The 23,396-nt window shown below is 43.6% G+C and overlaps 2 protein-coding genes across 3 annotated transcripts in view; both read right to left on the bottom strand.

Moving 5' to 3' along the window:
* Positions 1-7,428, bottom strand: part of LOC138204704 (thyroid hormone receptor alpha-B-like) — a 150,496-nt gene extending 143,068 nt beyond the window's left edge. The window contains 1 exon segment of the mRNA XM_069160130.1: positions 7,342-7,428. The gene's annotated coding sequence lies outside the window, so the exon portion shown is untranslated.
* Positions 7,429-9,533: 2,105 nt separating this feature from the next.
* On the bottom strand, positions 9,534-17,192 carry ormdl3 (ORMDL sphingolipid biosynthesis regulator 3). 2 transcript variants are annotated; one of them, XR_011178814.1, is made up of 5 exons: positions 16,849-17,192; positions 15,762-16,023; positions 15,190-15,341; positions 9,984-14,051; positions 9,534-9,815 (listed from the first exon to the last, which is right to left on the bottom strand). XR_011178814.1 is itself a non-coding variant. In XM_069160125.1 (4 exons), exons 2-4 carry the CDS (start codon positions 15,933-15,935, stop codon positions 13,916-13,918), a joined length of 462 nt encoding a protein of 153 aa, XP_069016226.1. In that variant the 5' UTR covers positions 15,936-16,023; positions 16,849-17,192; the 3' UTR covers positions 9,534-13,915. The 2 variants fall into 2 exon arrangements, 1 of the variants encoding a protein (XP_069016226.1); XM_069160125.1 differs by having other exon boundaries at positions 9,534-14,051.
* Positions 17,193-23,396: the final 6,204 nt, after the last annotated feature.

The raw sequence follows: 23,396 nt of genomic DNA, 5'->3' as shown, positions 1-23,396 counted from the left end.
GAGGGAGGGAGGGAGGGAGGGAGGGCTGCGTCCAGTGTCCTGGGATCCTGCTGCAGTCTACATTATTCATCAGCAGCACCAGATTCATCCAGGGTGACTTACATCGCTCATCATTTACATCACTATAAACCATGAATTATTAAAATAATGAGTTGCGGCTCTGATGATCCACAAAGTACAGGGTGAGCTTCCCGGAGGGGAAACATCGACTTAGAGGTCAGACGCATGCAGCGAAAAGTACATCCAGAATAAACAAGACTGTAGAGATTCATAATTGTAATTTTTTTTTTTTTTTTTTTTTTTTAAAAGCCAGAGGAGAAATGTTTCATTAACATTAACTGTGGAAAATGTAGCGTATATGGCTCGCAACGTGGGAACAAATAAAAACTGAGAAAATGAAGTGTGGCGTAATCGAGGTTGGAGTCGGTGTCGTATTGGTACTAATGACTTCCTGAAACATTACAGAGCAGATAGCAGCTTTCATTCATCTGTGCTTAACAGTAGATAAATGAGTGAGCATTAAACTCACTGCCAACAGCGCTAACTGGCCTAGATACGGTATCTCTATCATCATATCCACCAACAATTTCATATCCAACATGTGGGCGGGGTGAAAGAACCCGAGACGACCGCAGCAGCTTTTACCATCTGTTACTATCATTTGTGGACCGGAGTTTTTCTGATGCGCTCACTGATGGCTTCTGGAGGTATTTTAGACTTTTAAGTTTCTCACGGAACCAAAATGAACCAAACAGCACTGGACGACAAAGCAGGTTCAGCAAAACCAGGATATTTTTTGAGTTTTCTGGCTTAACTAAACCTAACAAACGTAAGCACATTAAACGGTCACGCGAAGGTGGTTATAAAGTCGCTAAGTCACACAGTTTCCCCAATAAAAGGGGCGGGGGCATGCCGCATCTGACCAAACATGGACTGGCTATACGAGCTATAAATAAACAAATACAAAGACATTAAAGACATATTCCAGAGCATCACAGCTGCAGCTGCCAGATGAAACAAAAGGACGTCATTTGAATGTGTAAGTTAAAAGCCTATCATTACAGCACGAGCAATAATAATAAACATTATTATTATTATTACAGCACAAGTGGATCTGACAACATTTACATTTGTGTATTCCACTACAGTAATGTGTTGCTTCGATAGATCCTCATGGTGCGTTTACTTCTAAGTCTGTTTGACACGGATAAAAGATTCAGGCTAAAATTGTCAAAGAAGAAATAAAACATATTGCAACACGGTTTTATATCTTATACACAAGTAGCACAACAAGTACAAGACATTATGGATTTCCTCTGAGAGTGTCTCGGGAGCTCAGCTCGTACAATTGATTGACCAGTAGGCAGTGCTTTTATATGCTCTGATTTGTGACCGTGAACGTCGCCTGTTCCACAGCAGGCTGGGTCTGCAGTATACAGGTTACCATGGCGATGCGTCTCGGTGCAAGAACGAAGCGAAAATCCTGCCTGAAACCCCGAAGTTATCTCGCTAACCACAAATCCTGCTTTGTAAGCACGAGCTACACCGGTCGGTTCCCACCACGATCATTCAACCAATCAGAGCGAAGCAGCGTTCAATCCGGCCTGAAATCTCGCCAGCTTTGGAGTGCACGTAAGGTAATGTCAGCCGGGAGGTTGAGGAAGCGACCGAGGGGGTCGCCGGTTATTGAATCCCTCGACCGGCAGGTGTGTTTGCTGACAGCTCACCGATGGGGTTTAGCCGGCGCTAGATTGGATCAGCGGGAGGGATGTTCCGCCTGTCATTGGTCGTTACGCCGTGGGAGGATTAAAGTGGGTGATCAGTTGATTAACAAGTTGATCCAATTTGGCACCGACCACTTGTGAAATGCAGAGGTGGACTTGCTGTACGTCATAACCACATGCTGTATTTGACGTGCGTCACATTCGAGGACATGTTCGAGACAATTTCTTTCAGATACGATTACACAGGAGCTCGTCGTTGTAAATTAGACTCGAGGTGTGAAACATGAGGGGCTCCTCCGAAGCCCGGAGGGTTCGGCGGCGGCCGAGCCAAATTCTAATCTCGTTTAATGAACTGTTACATCACGGTCACGGGTTTCATCTCTCCCGTCTACCTCTTTGAGTGCCGTCCTCTGAGCTGTGAGCTGCTTTGAGAAACGTGGTGTTAAAGTTTGCTTTAGGAATGGGCAGACGTAAAAATGATGTACTCTGTACATGACATCAGGATAAATGTCTGGACACCAGATGTCAGTTTTAAGAGATGCCCTGCTAAAATGGGAACATCATGTAAACATGTTTTACCAGATATTGTTTTAGTTCTGTCCCAAACGAAAAATGAAAGGAGGTGAGAAATGACTTTTAGGTCAAATCCCTGCAGAGTCAGTCAGAAAGTTGGCATGATTTTATCAACCCTATCGAGGATTAAATTCCTTAATTAATGGCTTGAATCAGCGATCATCTCCGCAAATATCCTCTTGAAGCAACATCGGGCTTTCATGGAGGCAGATTCGTCGTGAAATTGCAAATAAACCACAGAGGATGCATGTGGAGAGATGGAGTGGGCGAGGCGGACCCAATTCACACACTTTCAATTGAGCGCCCGACTGAGCTTGATGCGCGGTGCAGCGAGTTCACTATGTCACCTGTCAGCATGTCAGCACGCTGAACGCAAAGCGAAGGAAACGGAGGATCGAGCCGCTCACAACTGGAACACATTCACAAATCTGCAGTGTCGAAATCAGTCGAGGGTAAATATTCTCCTACAAATTGCATGTATAGGTAAAAAAATGTTTTAAATACTTTTATTTCTAAGCCAAAGAGAAGTTATTTTTCCACCGAGCGGACAGAATTGATTGTAATGATAATAAGGTCAGTTCGGGGCTCCACCTGAACTGTTTTCGCTTTTCTATTTGTGGCCATAAAAACCTCCAGAAGAGACTGTAGAGTCACTTTTACTTCGACCTTCGGGGAGAGTTCAAGTCCAAAGTGCAGATTCGTCTAGTTTTATCGCCCAGTCTTTGAAGTCCTAACTTTTTTTTTTTTTAGCCGAATCTCTTTAAATGGACATTTTCCTGGTATGTTTGCATTCCTAAGCAGCTACAAGAAAAAAAAAGATGACAGATCAAATGATTAATACTCATCACGACCACCTAATGGAGAGGCAGCTTTGTGAAACGTTTGTTGTCACTGAATGCAAAAAAGGGGGAAGTTAACTTTGCACACGAAGAGTAATCGCTCTGACTGATGCCACGTTGTTAAGAAGGATTAAGGTTAAATAATTTAAATTCAAAGCCACAGTCTGTTCTTTAGAAAAATGCAGACCCCGCCCATCAGCTGGCACGCCGAAGCTCAGCGCAGAGATAAGATGTGGTGACGCTCCGAGGGTTGAAGCCTTTCAAGCATTAAAGCGCTCAAACGCAGACGCACGCAGTTCTATACGATCAGAAATGCTAATCGTGAATTACTGTTCATCGTCGTAGTGGGCCGAGTTTAAAACCGTCTCTTTTGTCTGCGCACAGAGTCCAATCGGATCGTTAAGACTTCAAGTTCTGGCACTACAATAAAGATGACTTGTAAGAAGGTTTTTGTTTTTTCTCCCGGTGCGTTTGATTCTGCTCTCAACCCGGACCACTTAAGCAGATAAAAAGAAACTATGGTCAGGTGGAGACAAGGCATGTCAGTGAGAGAGGGACACGTATGTAACCCGGCACACGTGATACGTTTTCTTCCTGGAGAGAGGCTTTCAGTGGGAGAGCTTCTTTTTGCTCATATAATGGCGGCAGAATAATGTAATTGTGGTCCGCTATGAATTATGAAGGGACTCGTGATGAGAGTGGAGCGTGTCAGCTGGAGTAAAAACTTAAGCGTTTGAATGACACTCGCATTTTCAGTGAGCGGTACGTAGTCGAGTCAGAAATAGTGACATCATGAAATTAAATATTGTTTCGAAGACGTTTCTCTGCGGGGATTTATTTCTAAAGGGGCTAAAATATATAATATTTGCTTTTGTCTGGAAAACTAATATTTGAAGATATTTTATAAAAACAACAACAACAAAAGAAATACCAAGCTGGCCTTGTATTTCAAGGCAACGACGGGCTCGTGGTGTGTTTGTGCTGGAGACTTGCAGAACCTTCTGCAATGTGGCATGTGAAGACATCAAACAACCTGCCAGCCAGAGCTGCTAAGCTGCAGTATGTGCGGTGAATCGCTGTTTGTGGGAGGGTTTAATGAACAGTTGCTTGCAGATTGTAAAGCTGTCTTCACTGACGCTGACGGTTTGTTTTTCTCCCGTCAGTCGGAGGCACCGCGTTCTTACAGATCAGCAAGCACCGACTCCAACCTGATGTCACAATAAAGCGTGTAATACACCCGGCGGTAGCGACAGAAGACAGCGTGTCAGTGTCACGTTTGAGCACAAAAAAATAAAACAAAGTGGTTCGTGTTAGAAAAAGATCAGGATTTGGGTTAAAATAAGTCATTTTATAATGTGAACTCTCGGGTATTTTCAGGGTGATTTCACCTCCTTCACCTGGCAGTAGAGATATTGTTTCATAGTTCTGTAGAAGAGATCATCCAGAATCAGAACAACGGCTCGGAAAGCTCCAATCGTGACATCAAAAATGTTGAATTTTTATCTGTGTTTATTTTTTTATTTGCTTCTTATATTTTTTTTGAATAACATTTTAACACGTTCTTATATTCCTTTAAATCTGTATTTATGTGAAACACTGCATGTCGTTCTCTTATTTTAAAGGCACTTCGAGCTGCATTTTCTCGTATGAAAGTTGTTACACAGATAAAGTTCATTATTATTATTATTATTATTATGACAACAAAAATGGGTGTAAATATGACGCACTTTGGGTGAAAGTCCCGTGTTTGTCATATGACCTCATTCTGCGTGCGTATACTTTTCACGCCTCGGCGAAGGCAAAACGTGACACTGACACGATGTACTTCAGTGGACTGACTGAATATTTCGTTTCTCTAAATTGCGGCTTCAGGAAATAATGATTGCATCATGGAGGCAGAATTATGTTGTTTCCCGTTGCCATCACACTTCATCTTTGCTAAACCCAAAGGAATGCACTTTACATGTGAAGAAGACGGCTATAAACGTCTCCGCCTCCGGGTCTTGGCTCGAGCCGCCCCCCCCCCCCCTTGTTCCTCTCAGCATCTTCTTTTCAGTTCATTGTATTCCTCCTGCCTCTCTCTTTACTCTCTGCACTCACGCAAAATGAGATAATGAGACCCCCGCAGAAGCTAGCACACCCACAGAAAAACAACAGGGCCGACCGTCCTTGAAGAGGCAAAAATAAAAGTATAAAAAGAAATAACAAAGCCAGCTCAAGATGCTCAGTAAGCCCTAGGTAATTAATTAAGAATGTTCAGATTTAGTCATGGCTTAATACCCAGCCGTGCAGTGCTAAATTGCGGCGAAGTGAAAGCTAATTAGGCCTGTCTCTAAAGCCAGCGTGTGTTTTATTTATGACAGCATTTCTGGAGCGTCTTCTCAATTTATAACGGCACTACCATAGTGACCGGCAAATTTCACACCGCTGCTTTGAAACTCTGGGTGTCACGGAGGAATCGTAAATCTTATTATTTGGTGGGGTGGGGAGGGGAGGGGAGGGGGGGGGGATGAGCGTGTTAATAATGTACAACAAGAACAGTTTATGAATATTCATACCTTCCCGTGATAGATCTGGGCGAGGCTTTATGAGTTGCCCCCCCCCCCCCCGGGCAGGCGCCTGCTTCTCAGCAGCTATCGATCATTGGAAGGTGTCACTCGTTGGACCGTCTCCTCTTTAAAAGCACTAAAGTGTTTTGTTTTTTTTTCTGTCCGCGCCGGAACAGTTTCGTACTCGTATCGTTCTCATTTCTTTCCCTACTGAGACACTCGAGGACAAATTACCTCCAGCAGCCGAGAGTCGGTGACATCGCTGAGTGCGTTGCCATGGATACGAGCGTCCCGTTTGTGAGGCTTATCCTGTGTTTCATCACATTCAGGATATGATGTTCATACGGAACATACAGAAATCGAGTTATGTACATCCTCCAGAGTTTCTGCAGGATCCACCAAGACTTCATAAGAGCTTTATAATGCAGTTTAATACTTTTTCTTTTACTAATGTACCGGTCGAAGCACAATAAGCCCTACAATTAATTATCATGCACATACATTTATTGGCATTTATATCACATTTATCGGTACTGTATATAACTATAGATCCATTGTAAAATACAGGAATTACTCACTTAACATGGCCTGGACTCAGGAAAGGGCTAAACAAAAAACCTTCTTCATAAATAATAAATATAAAACATCAAGACTGTGTCTAATTTAAAGAGCCATATTTATTGTAACGAAGACAACCACAATATTTTAAACAGATTTTTGAAAGTCTTTAAACAATGACATCTTTATTTGATCCACTGGGCTGAAAGGTTTTCCTGTGATTTTAAATTCATAACTTCCAGATGTTGAACCTTTGGCCCACATGAGTTTGTGCTCCATAGACTCCCATTCAACTTCTCTCATAAAATGGGAAGCCATGAGTTATCTCGGTGTTAAAGTTACTTCTTATTAGTTTTCCGGCGGTCCATCTGAAAATAATCCCATCGTTAATGGGAGCGTGTCTGTTTGATTGACAGGCCTGTGGTGCAGACAGGTTACGGCTACCGGTGGGCGGGATGTAGTACCGGCGGATCCACCGTTGCTCCTCCCCCCAGCTCGTCCAAATATGGTCACTTCCTGCTCCCAACCACTTCAAACTAGCAAAGATGTCAACGGACAAAATCCGATCTTGAGGCTTCATAACGGCCGTCCACAAACCAACGGGTGACGTCTCCGTTTGTTGCCGCTTCTATCTACCGGTATGAGTTTTTTTGTTGTTGTTGTTGTTGTTTAAATTGAAGAATCCTTTATCCCTTTTTCATTTCTGAAATAAAACCTGCTTGCTTTTCTGAAAACTCCACAAACTAATGAACAATTTCTTTGCAAGTAGAATAAAAGCCTTGATTTTGTTTTGTGCATTGGAAAAATGGACAATGTTCCACGCAATGATGACTTCAGCCACAGAAAAAGAAATGTTGATTTCATATCCCTATTTAGGTTTTGGGGTTGTGCCGAGAGAAGCCTGACGTGTATATATATAAATATATATATATAAATATAAATATAAATTCATACCACGCTGCCAGGGACAAACACATAATCAACATACAGTAATGTACTGTTCTGCTTCACACCACAGCTATTTCAACTTTTTACCATATTTACGCAGCGCCTGATTTGACTCCGTGTGACAGAACGGTCGTCGAGCTGCAGACTGACCTTAAGAAAGTGTGGAGACGCGCTCTGGAAGCCCCACGGTGCGTTTCACTGGCATCGCAGCAGCTTCAAGGGGACTCTCTCCTGTCGCCAGTCCTGCTCTCGGCTTCCTCGGTTAGTTCAAAGACCCTGCGGGGGGACCCAGAGCTCATAATTAATTGATCCAATTCTTGTTTGATTCTATTTATAGCTCACCGCTTCAACACGGTGGCAACACGTCCCCTCTTCCCCTCCTCCGTGTAGCCGGTGACACTTTTGATCGACACATCTGGCCGAACTCCTGTTGGTGTCACAGCAGGGCAGGTGGAAGAAATGAATTCAGGATGTCTTATGTTTCATCACCCCCCCCTCCCCCCCAACGCTGTCACATCCACACGGAAAACCAAGCCCACACAACATGGAGCATGCATATTTCAAATGCTCCATTTGAGTAGATGGCACTGCCACGTGCTCCCTCGGTTGCTAAGGGCTTCATGGGGGGGTGCTGCGTTGCTTTTGGGGCAGGGGGTGGGCGTGGGGGGGGGGGGTTGCCATCCATACTGAAGGAATGCTGTTGGTCGTGCGGCAGCCATGTGACTTTGTTGTCGAGTCGAGATAAAAGACAGTTGGATATGCAATCAGAATTAAGGCTCTTGTGTTATTGATTTTTTTTTTTCCCAATCGTTTTTTTTTCTTCTTCTTTAGTTTCTGCAGCAGAAGAAATAAAACAGGCATCAGGACTAAAATAATGAGTACTTTAGATTCTCCCTGCTCTCAGTACTGTGATACACACAACTGTGATGACGGCTGTGGGACCAGCGGTGGAAGAAGTACTCAAATCATAAGTAAAAGTACAACTACAAAAATGGAAGGAAAAGGCCAGTTCATATGTAAAGCACATCTCAATAAGTTAATTACAAGTGCTTTACTTTAAAACATAAAAGACCAAATTAAAAAGTAAGAAAAAAGATTTAAGAGAAAAGTTAAATAGAAAATAAACCCCCCAAAAAATACAAGCGTAAAAATTCCATCTTAGTGTAAGAAGTGAGTTATTATTGGGTTTAATATGAAAGGCTGTAGAAAACAGAAAAGGCTTCAGCCTTGATTTAATAGAAGTCAGAGACCTGCAGTTTACTGAGTTTGTTCCAGACGTGTGAAGCATGAAAGATGAACGCTGCTTCTCCGTGTTTAGTTTTGACTGTCAAAGTCATCAATTCCATCAAATCTAACTCATCATAAAAAAAAAAAAAAATTTAAATAAAAAAAAAAATTCTGATTTTGAGTTGTTTGAACAAAGTATAGTCAGTTAACGGAAGACATTGATGCATGCTGTAGGTAATGGGGTTGAGACAGGAGGAACCAATCAGTCAGCGAGGTACAAATGACACATTAACATTGACCCACACAGAAATTGTGTCAGAGGCTCGGCCGCGAATGCAAACTGTGAATAATGCAGCTGCAATGTTAAGAGCAAACCCTGCTGGAGGTGTCCAGTATGTGACATGCAGCATTTAGCAGAAAACACACCGTGTCGCTGCAGCGCAAGGTCAAACGGATTATTAATATACGAGCCTCTCTGTGCGCGTTTTGACGAGATATCATTTATCAGCTGGAATTACATGCTTGTGGGTCGCCGGCACCGGACAAAAAGGCTAGAAATGAGTGTGGACGCCGAGGATCTGCAGAGTACCGTGTTCGTGTCAGACCGTGCAGCAAATGTTAAAGTCACAAACAAAAATTTTTTAAAAAAAGATGTTTGTTTTTTTAATCTTTTGCTCCTGCATCTTGCAGAGATGAATATACAACGCCAACACTTGTACTGCACATTCCTGCATGAAACACACTCGATATTATTAGTCTCAGAGGAAAGAGCATTTCCTGCCTGTTGCGAGACTTTTTTTTTTTTTTTTTTTTCGGATTTCACGTTTCACACAGTCACGTGACTCGGCAAATGTTCTACTTCTATAGGTCACGTGTTTTACCGTCACAGAAAAATGTAAGGAAAGCAAAGGAGGAGAAATCGTCACATTTCCACGAGTCATTAAATCAGCATGTGCATGTTTGGGTAAATGAGCAGAGAGGAGAGGGGAAAAACCTCTGGACCAAAAGACCGGAGAAAAAAAAGACCAATAATCTCTCCCCGGCGGCGTTTCTATTTATAGGGGCTGAATGTCGCTTCGGATTAAGGTCAGTGACGGAAATCTGCTGCCCTCTGCTGGAGGAATGTCGTATTTTTTTATTATTTTTTTTTTTCCCAGGTGTTTAACATAATTCTTATTAACAGCTCTAATGTAACTAACTCCAAAACACTCACACCGTTAACTTTCACCGAAAGCAACGAACGGTACATCTGTATTACAAACACATCACCGCGCAGCATATGCCTCCAATTTTAATCACACAGCGCAGGACGTGGTGAAACTAATTGGACCACGAGTCTCCATCACACGTTCACATGGAGAAGAGCCCCAGGCGTTGGTCTGTAGAAGCTCCCATCACTTAAAAAGAAGAATTAAATGTTGAAAGACTGAGCTGAGCGTCCTCAAAGGGAAGGCTATAATCAGGCTCAAAATCTATTCATTTACTGAATCTGATCAAATATGGGTCCAATTTATTGCATCGCATTGTAAATAAAGGGATGTCAGACTTCAGTGGTGATAATATACCTCTCGTGTCTGTAGAAGTTATCGTCCACATTCAATCCATTTCGAATCCTCTGCCTCAAAGTGAAATAAACGACAACAACATCGACACCCGGCGTGCTGCAGATTTCTTTCTTCTTTCTTTTTATGCGAGGCATGAATATTGAAATGGATGGCCTTAATGGAAGACATATAATAGTGATGAAAGGGATGAATTAGTCAACACCGCTGGATGAACAAGATTCATATTATAGTATGTATAACATAAAAACACTGCATAAAAGCAGCAAACACTCGTGAACATACTGTCAGTGTGTGAAGTAGAACTGGGACGTCGACAACAGACAGAAAGACATTTAATAACACAATATATCGGTTAACTTATTCCTATTAATTTACTTTCTTAGATTGAATATTGATCGTCTTTTTTTTTAAATTAAGAGGTTGCTCAACGATGAATCCACCCTGTGAGACCCCTCGTTGAAGTCCCTCTTACGCTTTCACTTAATCAATGTTTAAAAAGCCTCCGGTGTTGTCTGACAGCGCAAGCACTGTACGGCACCTGGATCAGCTTACGATGTTGAAATAAAGACCCGAGGATTAAATTGTTGAACTGAAGCAGCGGTTTGCCGTCAGGGAGGTTTGACAGCGGTGGTTTGAGTCGTATGTCAAACTCGCCGACTAAAAAGCTCCAATTCAGACACATTTCTGTAAAACAAAACAAACAAAAACGAGCCGAAACGTTAAACGTGCAAACAAAATTGGCCCCCAACAGAAATTCCCAAAAGAGTTTTAAAAATTCCCTGAAACAGTGGGAGACCAGTTGTGTGTATTTGTATGAGATAATATGTTATTTTTGTGACGTATGGACCGACACGTCTGCAAAGAACAAACAATTCAATGTCCATGAAGCATCTCTGACTGCTGTCGTGGAGAAAAATCACCGGACAAGCGTTGAAAGAGGACTCTTCTACTTTTTATTGTACATCGCTTCATTATCACTGTTGTGCAAACGGCACAGTACTCGAAGTACTAAAACTTTGCCTCTATACGAGCAGACTACTGCGAGACGTAAAGTAAAAGTAATCAAAACCTCTGAACTGAAATCTCTTCCAGGTCCAAACACGTCCTCACGCCGTGAACGGTGTCCTAAATACGGCGACTCATCCCCACACCTCAAATCTATTTTCAGGATTTAATGCTCGACCTTCTTTACCATCCTGAAATGTGCAGACAGCAGTTAATTAAAGCAGAATTTTTACATCACGTCGTACCAAATATCCAACAATGTAAAAAAAAAAAAAAAAGAGTTCACGTGTTCTTCACGTCGCCGCCGTCTCGTCCGGTTCAATCGAACACCGACAAACTCACAAAAATACTGTATTTGGTGGCCGAGCGCTCTCAGAAGATGGCTTAGACATGTCCTTCAAAAAAAAACAAAAAGAAAACGAAACAGGTACACTCGATGAGCAACGCTTCTTCACATTTAGTCGACATTCAGTTCAACTTTTCTCAAACGGTCCAAGACGAAGAAAAGAAAAGAAAAAACATGAAGAAAAAACGTACGGTTGCATTGTGCTCTGAAAATCGTTAGCGTATCTTTGAATGAAGCCCTTTATGGAAATGATCATTTTAAATATGTCACGGTGAAAAAAAACAAAAAACGAAAGCTGCTGCAGATCATATTTTACATTTCAGGATTTGTTTTCAATTTTGCCAATTCAATACATTATTAAAGTGGAATTCAGCGGTAATTCATATGATAGAGCGAGAAGGAAGGAAAACTCGTCTGCCTCTTATTGCAGCATAATGTCAAAAACATCCTTCTGCAGTTATGTTGTAGTTCTTTCTTATTTCTTTATAGTAGTTTTGACTAATCATTACGAAAGTAAATTGTGGTTTCAAGTCAACCAAAAAAAAACAAAACACACAACACACTGGGTTGAATCAAACCACCGTTCAGCCGGTGATTCACACCCTCCTATTTCATATTATTACTCACGGATGTTCGCTATTCAAGACGAGGTGTGTCTTAGCGACATTTTTCACCGACACGTCAGACTTCCATCGCCGAGAGCTATTAAAAAAATAAAAATAAAAAAATCCTACGCATGCATTAGACTGGAAATATGTTAAACTTTAAAAGACTAATTGGTCGCTGTCTTTTTTTTTTTTTCCAATGAATTGTGACCTTATTATTGATACTTTCACAATGTTCTCACTGTAATAACGAAGAAGCCCTTTATGTTCTTGATAGATCTGAGATTGGATCTTCGTTTAGTCGTGGGTGAGCAGACCAACATCTCTCGCTTCGTTTTGGTAAAAATATCGAACCTTAAAGCTGCACTGATCAATATTTTTCACATTCCCAAGGGATCAAATGACTGTTGAATGTGAGTGGAGGTTGTTCTTAATGATAAGATCATAATCCCATGTTGAAGTTCCTCTCAGCTATATGGAGTTTTTCGTATCTTTCAGCTAATTGTTTTGGCTTTCCAGTCCACAAACTGTTCTCATTAGTCTTGTTTGCAGCACCGGTAGGCAGCTATGTTATTTTATTATATTATATATTATATTATATTATATTATATTATATTATATACTACCTGCTCAGCACCAAAGTCAGCTAAAAGCAGAAAAAGAAAGTGTAGCTGGAATAACTGAAGGGACTGATGTGTTTTAAAGAGTTGGAGCAAACCAACACAAAGTCAAATGAAAACTGAACTTCGGGTGGCTCGAAACATTTGAAAGCTAAATTAGGTAATAAATCAGTTCTGTTTAAAGAAATGTCAGGTGGCCCCAGCTGGCATAAATAATGCAAACAATGCTGCTTAAAATAATGTTATTTTCTTTCTATATCGTGGGTGAATGTTTTCTTCGTTACATTATTGGGAGGAATTTTCTAATATTCTGCTTCCTTCTTTTGTGTGAATGTAGGTGAACATGATAAAAGAAATTATTAGCATTTCAAGACTAACTGCGTGGCTAACGTATTTGATTTCACAAGCGTACCTATTAAACTGGTAAGTCCATATGTGATCTGCCTACAGATGACCAGCTCATGCTAATGGGTCCTGAGTAGTCGCAAGTATCTGTCCTCATAGTTAGTGCCGGGACAGAAGTACTGCAGGACTTTTGGTTGGACTCGAGTGCTCTTTGTTCATACATTCTGTTCATTGGCCAGACGGTTCTGCAGACAGACTCAAACTGGGACGAGAGGTGTCCAAATATGGAAACGGTCAGACAAAAATAAGAGTTGCTTAACTTCCCAATCTCTGGCCCTGAGCGGAGCAGCGAGGGGCTAAAAATAAACCCCTTGTGGTTTCTGGTGTCTCGCCTCTGCAGCAGCTCCCAGGTCTCTCACCGTTTCATTAATAGTATTGCTGCTGTCCTCCGAAGGCCCAGAAACCTCGAAGAAAAGAGGAAAGCTACACGTGAGAGTGGAGCTGAATAAATACAGCAGTGTATCATTGCACACAAAATAACTCTTGATTGCTGCCTCGGTGTGCCAGTAAGGTTTTACAGTGTCGACTTCCCTCCGAGAACGCGTCACATCCACAAAACTCTCACTTCTACGGACACGATAATCCAACTCTAAAAAAAAATAAACGCTTTCTAAGTGTTCCTGGCAAACCTGCGACTCGAAAGAAGCCAGGCGATGAGTAATCACGACAGAACACGTTCCCCTTTGTGCTCTCTCTTTAGTGTTTCGTGTGTGTCTCTCTGCGGTGGTGCGGTACCGTGGCGGTTATCCTCGGTAGGCTTCGTTCAGAGCGCCACGCCGCTCCGCAGAGCCCGCCGCCAAAAGGGCTCCGGACCCTCGTGGGGACCCTCCCCCCCCCCCACCCCTCCAAAAAATTTAAAAAAAAAATTAAAAAAATGAAGAGGCCTGATACTCTGCGTGCTCTCAGCAGTCCGCGGGGACTTCAGGGAAGGAGGTGTCCTCTTCCGCCTCGTCAGTACTTGTTAATCCCGAAGATCCTCACGCCGTGCAGCTGCGGCAGCTTGGGGATGAGCACGGTGAGCAGGGAGACGGTGTTCACCACAAAATGGACCCGGTCGTATTTAGTGTAGAAGCTGGTTAATATATACCTGAATTGAGGGGGAGGGGGGGGAGGGGGGGGAAAGATGAATAAGAGAAGTAAGGATTACAGAGGTGGAAAGCGAGTTGCTCATTAAATTTCACATCTGTCACCATTGAAAGTCGTTTTGTTTACAAGCACAACAAACGCTTTAGTAGAAGGACAAAAAAAAATGCAAAAACCTTTCACTTAGTTTTCTTCAGATAATCACAACATGTTTTTCCAACTCGAAAAACTGTGTCGACACTCAAACGTGTGAAACGACGTCATCGTTATCAGATGAACTGTGATGTGCTGCAAAGCCAATTTACATTTCTATCACAGCGACTCCCTCGACAGACGGCCAGAGTGACACGTGATCAACATTCAAATGCATCTAAAGTAAGTTCACAGGACTTCCTATATAAAGCCTGACGGTGTGCTGGCCACATGAAGAAATGTGGGTTATCACGGTGGAAAAGTGGAGTCAATTAGAAACTACCCTGCTTTGATATAAGCAGCACTTTTGGGTGGGACTCCACACACCACAAGGGATTTTTTTTTTTGTGAGCTGAGAATGAGGAACTGCACATCCTGTTCTCTGCTGAGCAAGTAAGGGCATGTTTAAAAAAAGAAAAAAAAAAGAAAAGGCTCTTCGAGTACTTTTGCAGATGTGTAGTTCCCCCATCTGGAGCCCAAACACTGACTGCTTGATTCTTCCTGCTGTCGCCGCTTTGCATAAAAACAACATGTCCTTTTGAAATTAGTGTGAAAACAACGCGTGCACCTGCAGAACTGCTTTCACTACAATGTTCGGGCCGAGCTGGCAAATCCACCCCGAGGGACCCGGAGAGCTTTCTCCGTGAACCGAACTCCGGCGGTTAATAAGCACAGAAAAGGCCGAGGAAACAGCGAGGGGTGCTCCTGCTGAACACTGAGGCCCAGAACAATTTGTTGGGCTGGGCTAATAAGGGAGCAGCAGGGGGATGCTAATCAATCCGCACTCTCTGTGAGGACAACACAAGAGAAGTGCATTTCATAATGAAAAGTTCAGTCCGAACTAAAAGGCACAAATATGAAGTCCTGTATTTTACTACGAGCTTCCGTGAGTTACTTGAGTTCATATACGCGGCTGAAGGCGGAGCGTCGCTTTTTAGAGGGCCACTTACAGGACAATGGGTGTGATGGTGAGGAACTTGCGTGAAGCGGTGAACTGCACGCCGTAGTCCATCTGCTCCCAGTGCGTCAGGAGGCGAGCTTTGCCCTGATCGGGGGTCTCGAAGGGGGTCCCCTTCACCGTGTGAAGTAGGAGGTACATGCACTGCAGTAAACAAAATACACAGTCGAGAGTCGACAAGAGGAGCGCTGTTGTAACATATAAGCAACATAATGCCACGCTTGTGGTCAGATCTCGCTTCCGTGCTCTATATGCAAATTATGAGCACATCCAGGAACGAGAGTAGAGGTGTCGAAGCAACGGGCAGTTAAACACAAGACGTCCTCCATCACTGCAGCCTCATTTTAACGTGCTGCGTAGTCAAACTTTCTTGCATATTTCACTTTTGCAAATACTTTGAATATTTAGAGTTCGTAATTCACGACGTGAACCGTCGGGACTCGACCCGATCACGTCAAGTTCAGGCTCGAAATCAACGAACGAGCTGGACGGACGCTCTTCCGTTTATGATGCAAGACTGAGGAATACTTCAACTCTGGACATGAAGCAGCAGGTTCCACTGACCAGATTGTGAATGAGGTTGGTGAGGGTCCAGACCACGGGCACGCTGGCGAAGGGGATGCTGAGCAGGATGACGTGCAGGAGGCCGATGCCCAGGATGTACGACAGCCACATCCCCCGGCTGTTCATCACTCGGGTGTTGGGGTTCACCTCGCTGTGCGCCGTGCCCACGTTCATGGCGGCGGCGCCGTGACAACTTCCGAGCCGCTCCGCCAGCTGGTTTAGAAGTTCGAGCGCTCAGTGATCTCGGTGCGAAACCAAACTCCTGAAACGTAAACGCAGAGAAGTTTACGCCTCGGGTTATTTTTGTTGTTGTTATTTTTGCAAACTGCATCTGTAAAAGATCACGTGGGTCGTCTTGTCTTTTCTACAGACGTATGTTAATGAGCTTCACTATACATGAAAAAACACTGAGCTTGCCCCAAACTTATGTTGTATAACACAGACAATCACTTCTATGTAGGACTGGGCAAAGAATTCGGTATTATCTTACATCAACTATCATGTTATCTGTGGGTTTTTTTTAAAGACCGCTGCTAGCTGCTGTTGCAACAACTCATGTTCACATACCTCCAAAGGTATGTGAATATTATATTACTTCCACAAAACTTTTAAACCAAAATTTGAACCATGTGGCCCAGTCCTACCTGGCGAAGCATATCCGAAGGAGCTACTGTTTTACTCGGCACAAATTGCACAAATATAAAAAGCTAAAACAATATGATGATTTTAAGGGACACCTGGCAGCCAATCACAACCCAGCATTTTCTATCTGCCATGGCACACATCGGAGCTAAACTAAGGCTCATTTTAAGAAGTAACATTTGGCTTGAAGAAAAAACTGCTGAGCAAGCCCACTATCTGCCTGGTCAACAGCCACTGATTGAGTAAACAGTGTGGTAAGAGCCTGGTCCTTCCAGCAGGCTGTTTCCCAAGTTGTCAGACCCCCCCCCCCAAAAAAAAAAAAATCTGACTGAAAGCTAAATTATCAATAACAAAGGAGCTTGAAGTGGACTACCTAACACAGCTGGAGTTCAGAGCAGGCTAATACAGGTCTGTTATAACGGAGAAAATAAATCATTACACTCACTGCGGAGAAAAACGGCTTCAACTCCGACCTGTCTGGGCACTAGAGTCCGTTATCACAGTTGTTGTTGTTGTTGTTGTTGTTGTTGTGTTATCGATGCCTTCAGTTATGTAACTGATACTATCACTGGGAGACTGGCGGGACTCCGGCGCTTCCATCAGTCATCCGGAACCATCTTTCAACTCCAGACGTGGTTTGTAAAGCGCAACGGTCGCGCTCGCGGAGACGCAATCCGCCGACGCACGTCCACTTTTTCCTTCGTCTTCTCGCCAACAGCTGGGTGACAACACGGCAGAGTCCACGGTGTCGCGTCATCGCTATTCGGTTTCACGGCCGCACACTTTCGCCCGAGTTTTTCTGCTCTTCGCGTGCCCCCGCGATTGGTCGCTTCGTGTCACGTGGCTCGACGCCGGCCTACCACGGCTTCGTGCGTTGAAAGAACGTGGACGACGCCCCGCCCCCCCCTGACGTCAGAGCGGAGGAGGGGCTAACGGAAACGAGCACGATTGGCACTTCGGGGGGGGGGGGGGGGGGGGGGTTGTCACAATTTAATAACGGTAAAAATTAAAACATTTATAAAGCAGGACATATAGATAATGTAATTAAACAGGGTTATATAAAAAAAAAATGTGGTTTTAATTTTTAAAAGTGCATTTACTTCATAACAAAAGCTCATACTATACTATTTATTGAAATTAACCAGCTTTTGAAAAAAATAATGTCGTGGTAATATCGTAACGTATTTAATTTATTTACTGTACGCTGTGATTATTTTTCATCTTTTAAATGACAGAATTTGTCTGATAATAATCTTGGTGTCTGTAATAAGATAAAAAAAAAAGGATCTCAGATGATGATTTCTTTCATAGGCAAAGCCGCATGATATAACCACAAGCAAGCGTTCTGTTACGCAAATTTGGTATGTGCACAGACGTAGTGAGGAAGAAGCATGTTGTTCAACACTTTACGCCGCATGTTGGTGGGAAACTACAGACAAGCAAGCTCACAATGATGCAGAGAGTATTACTTAAGATGGTGTAGTGGAACTGCAGATGTGATCATTAATCTCTTGTATAAATTCATTTGTTGGCTAAATGACTCCATCTTCTATGTTTTTACTACTATAGTCCAAAACATCCCCACAGCAGTGCTTTTGAGTTAAATGGTAAACACCAGCATGCTCTCAATGCTTCTCTTCAGCAGATATCATAATTACCTGCATCACCAACTTATTAAGCTATTATGTTACTATAATATTAGCATATATACTAATATGATGCTAATTATATCTAATAACCAATAAACATTGAGTAGAGCACAGCTTGCGGTAACATTTGGTATCAACCAAATATTGGAAAAATACAAATATGCAGCTGATAATGGTGCTACGTTGAAAACGTTTTGTTACAGTTCATCCTCAGGGGAGCATGAATGTTTGTAGCAAATCCGCAAAAACATCCATCCAACGCTTGTCAAGACACACGTCAAACAAACGTCAACGTTATGATGCCACCAGAGTAGAAGTAGACCATCCAAGTCAATAGGATTCATCTTTTGGAGACCATGAATTTCGATGTAAACTTCAATGCCAATAACTGCTCAAATATTTCATGCTGGACAGAAACGTTGCGACTCGACCAACCCTTCACGTACCAATCGTAGCTATCGCTAAAGCCACGAGCCAAGCTAAAATTAAAGTAGCTCCCACATTCACCCGACAACATAACGGTACAACAGATAAGGCCAAGTGTGTATCATAGTTCTCCAGACGTCCTTTTCACTTTAGTGAGAGCTGGTCTCTTTTCTTTAATTAAAACAGACGCAGCGCTTCACGCCTGCGTACAAAAGGAGGCCCTCGACGCCTCACGTAGCCGAGGTGAGAGGAGACCTTCGCTGGAGGCGATAAAGATGACTGACGTGGCCGAAGCTCCGGTCCCCCCCCCCCCCCCCAAAAAAAAAAAAATAATCAAAAGATCAACAGTGTCATGTTCGAGATCCCAAGATAAGCCCAAATACTAATTTAGGCCCACAGTAGCTCCGAGGCTCGAGGGGGTCAACAGTGTTCGCCTTGAATACCGATGTTACGCGACACCCGATGTTTCAAAGGGGCGCCCCGGCGATGAGCGGCATCAAACGGGTTCGGCCGGCTGACGGCGGACGATGTCATACGCTCGCGGTCTCGGGTGATATAACCGTGTTAGCTCTGTAAACCTAGAGCTCTGCTCCAACTGCGAACTATGGATGACAGAGCCGTGAGATCATTTCTGGCACCCGCAACAATGGACAAATACATGACACTGATAAAATACACCTGAGGGGGGGCGGGTGGGGGGGGGGGGGGGGGGTAATGACTTCAACAAGTCCTCATCTGTACACATTTGACATTAATAGACATAGAACATAAATAAACCTACATTTTCCCCACTGTGGGATTAATAAAGTCCTAAAGTGACTTCTAAATAATATTTCATTCAAAATCATGAAATGTCTTAAACTTGAGCTATTAAATCAGAATTTGAGTGTCAATACATATGACAATAAAAAATAAAATAAAATTTTTAAAAAAGCCAACATGTTTGAAATTATTAGTTTGTTTTAACGTTTTATTTTACGGCGCACATCTGAAAAAAACAAAAACAAAAAAAAAACGTAAACCAAGCGGGAGTGGATATCGGATCTTTGCTTGGAAGATGATAAAATCAAAGCTTGGAAATCCTGCGGCTGCATGCACTTCTTCACAAACCACAAATTGAACAGATGTTTAGATATGTTCCTCTGTGATCTACATTTCTCTGCACTTTAGCTGTTGCCCTACAGGTGTTGTAGACGAGCCTTTCAGACGTAATGTGATCCCGTTACTAGGACTCACGCCAGTAACAAGAGCTTTTAATGGCGAGATGTATTTCATATTTCAGTAGCTGCCTTTAGCTGCGAGACAAGTGTGCACAACAAACAATTCATAAATCTGTATCTAACTTCAGGCTTTATTGCTGTACCTAACATGCTTGTGTTTGGTGGCGACCATTGAAATTCCTAAGAAGAAAAAGACCAGGATAGAAATCTAAAGTGCATTTTTTTGCTTCTATTTTATGTTTCATTTCAAATATTGAATGCTCCTTTGTTTTTCCTAAATCATCTACGAGCTATTGAAGCATACATAGTCCTTACACTACTTCAGCAAAAACAATCCCTGGAGAGAAATCCTACTAATATTAAACTAATGCACTTTTGTTTCACGTCGAGAACGTTTTTTTTTTTTCTTCTTTCAAATTGAGCTCCATTCATCACTTTAGATTCTTTATTAACCGGCATCTGTTGACAGATTTCCCTCTTCGGGCTCGTGACATCAGGATTGAATGAGAAGCCAGTGACTGCGGGAGACCAGCAGATGTCACCGTCAACACACTCTGAACTGGTTTGCCTCCATCCTGAAAGTCTGGACGTAGAGTAACTTTAATACAGGGCCGTAGGAGCACAGCGGTGTCGTCATGATTAGGAGGTATAACATCCAGGTCCACCTGGTCTTTACACGCGTCGCCACCGATCAGCCTCGTTAGCCGCAAACAAATACTTTGTCTTTGTCTTTTTACGGTGGTTATAATGGGACAAAGATTTCGTTTTTTTGAGTACGATGAATTAAAAGTTCTCATTTTCAACAGGGATAACTAAATGAAATGGTGGTGGTTGTAGTGTAAACGATAATTGCTTGATACTTTATTAATTTATGTCATTGTGCCAATTTAGTTGTTATTCTCGCGCTAAGGTTAAAAGCTGTGATGATGCGTCGGCATACTGAGAGGAATTTCTAATATTTTGCACACCCCATTTATGTAAATACCATTTTATACATTAAAATGGACAAGAAAACTTTAAAAAAAATATAGCGTGTAACCTGTATTCATTATTGTTTCCAGAAGTTTTGCGAACAATTCGTCAGCATTTCATATTTCCACCACTTTTCCAGGCTCACTGTGAGGCAAACGTGATGACGGCTGGGTATCTGTGTGAGTTCCTGAATTTAAATGGTGTACATATGAACTGTCAGGCAGCGCAGCCAAAAGAATTTTTACATTTTAAAAAGCTGCAAACAATAAAATCAACAGAAAAGTCAATAAATCAACGGGCTAATAGAGGAAAGGCATCTTTGCAAATGAGTGTGATGCTTTTAATTATCAGACTGAACCGAGCGATGCTGCGCAGAGGGGTTAGATGGATATATAGAGAGAGCTTTGTGGCTCTTAATACAAATATGTTCTTAAGGTCAATGGCGCCGGGACTTGAACGGCCTTGTGGGGCGAGCTGGTTGTGACAGGAATGACACTGCCGGGGCGGTTTATCTCCAATAGGAGGGGTGGACTTGTGACCCGGGCAGGCTTGGATGATAGCCTCGCTGGAAAAGGCTGACGCAGGGAGTCCATTATTGCCCCTGGAGGAAGCTGAGGATTAGAACACCAAAGAATTTCAATAAAAGAAGTGTCTGTTTGGGGGTCGGGGAGGGGCAGAGGGATGGTGAAGGTGGGTGGTGTGTGTGTGTGTGTGGGGTGGAGAGAGGGGGTTAAGGGGGGGGGGGTCCCCTCATTGTCCCAATAGTGATTGAGAGCAAGAGGAGGGGAGTGGGATGGCATTGTGTTCGCAGCTTCTCTGAAGAAGGTGGTTATTAGGGGGGATGGCTAAGGAGGGGTGAGGGATGGGGAGGCTGTTGACTCTTCATCTTGTGTGAACAAAGTCTCTGGCACATAGCCCTCTTCTGTCCCCTCTGTCCCGGACCTTTTTTTTTTTTTTTTTTTACGAGTGCCATGAATTCTGTCCCTCTCTGGCGGGGGGGGGGGGGGGGGGGGGGACGGGACGGACCCCCACCAACTCCAACCTGCACCGCAGCACATTGTGGGGCTTAAGTGCCCTTTAATTAGGCCGCCTCAGTGTCCGGCTGAAGACCGCTGAGGGGTTTCAGGCTCTTCTCTGTGGGACCTTGCTCAGCGGCTCACACACACACACACACACACACACACACACACACACACACACACACACACACACACACACACACACACACACACACACACACACACACACACACACACACACACACACACACACACACAGCCGAGGGATGAAGTGTTTGCTGCTCTAATGAAAAAGATTTATTTAAGGGAAGAGTTCTTGTCCTCTTTGTCCCTTGTCTTAAAAAAAAAGTCCCCGACAGAGGCGCTGATATTATCTCTAACACCGCTCCACTTCCAGGACACATTAGCGAGGACTCTGAAATGAGGCAGCAGCCTCTCAGCCCACCGAGTGGCATAACACTGCCAAAAGTCTCCAGACGCATCGCGAAGTAAACACAACTAACTTCCTGCAGAAAGAACACGCTGCACACCGGGGCCCTCGTTATCATCGGGCATTAATTAAATCGGGCTATTACTTCACATGTGGAGGCAGCGAAGAAAATCTGTTTCGCGGTCATAAAATATGGAGTGGAAGGGGTTTCCATCTTTGCACATGATGCCGTGCGGATCCACTCGAGAAATATGTAAAGGAGCGTGAGTTCACATAAATTCTCACAACACATGCACGAGCTTTTGTCTTTGGGATGGAGCACATTTCATTATGATAATAGCACCCAAAAAACAAAAAAAAAACAACAACAAAAAAAGTATAAGGAGGGAGGTAGGGCATAAGAGGCATCTGGAATTTGCCGAACTACTCCAACAAAATGAGTAATTTCTGGATGCCCCATTGTGTGAAGAGCTTACAGGGCTGAGGTGCTCTGAAAGGACGAGGGCAAAGGAAGGATATAAACACGGGAGCAAGTGAACTAAAGTGGAAGATGGAAGCAACGAGAGACGGAGAAGAATGATGAAAAGGAGTTTGTGAAGGGAGCGGGGGCGGGGTTGGGCGTGTTCAGAAACTTTTTCGCTACAAGCCCAGTGTGTGTAGATACCCTCCTAATCCTGGTTTTATTGGCTGCCTGTGTCCAGCCATGCCGGTCGGATTGACTAGGGGAGGGTAGGAGAGGTGGGGAGGGGATGGGGATGGAGGGGTGTGGTGGTGGTGGTGGTGGGGGGGGGGGGGGGAGCTGAACACATGTCCTTCTTTGTGGTAATACGCTGATTAGGCCTGAGAAAGAGCCGGACCTGGTTACGGCCTTTCTCAGGTCACCGTAGAAACCAGCCCGGTAGGGGACCCTCTGTGTGCGCCTCCCCCCTCCCGTGCACCTACTGATGCAGACACGTCTTCCTTTGCACATATCGGTACAAAAAAAAAAAATAAAACACCACCACCACCACCACATTTCAACATCAGCCTCCAGCGTTTCTGACCCCGATCGCTTGTTTGCCTCTTCCAGACGGTTCGCGATGTACTTGTGGCCTCAACCTGGGAAACGTGGTTTCAATGTTGTTCAGATGCGGACCGCAGACTGATTCCACTGCCTGCGCTCATAAATTAGGCCGCTGTCAAAATTCCCCTAATCCAACCCTGGCCCCGCTCGCGCTGTCTATCGCTCCCGCACAGCAAGTGTCATCCAAATCCCAGCGCTGAGCTCGGCACATTTC

This window comes from Embiotoca jacksoni, unplaced genomic scaffold (assembly GCF_022577435.1).
Source record: "Embiotoca jacksoni isolate LCO1_2020_lvr unplaced genomic scaffold, fEmbJac1.0.p SCAF_26, whole genome shotgun sequence".
In the NCBI taxonomy this organism is placed as follows: domain Eukaryota; kingdom Metazoa; phylum Chordata; class Actinopteri; family Embiotocidae; genus Embiotoca; species Embiotoca jacksoni.
Note: the sequence above shows the minus strand (reverse complement) of the source record. Positions and strands in the feature narration are given on the sequence as shown.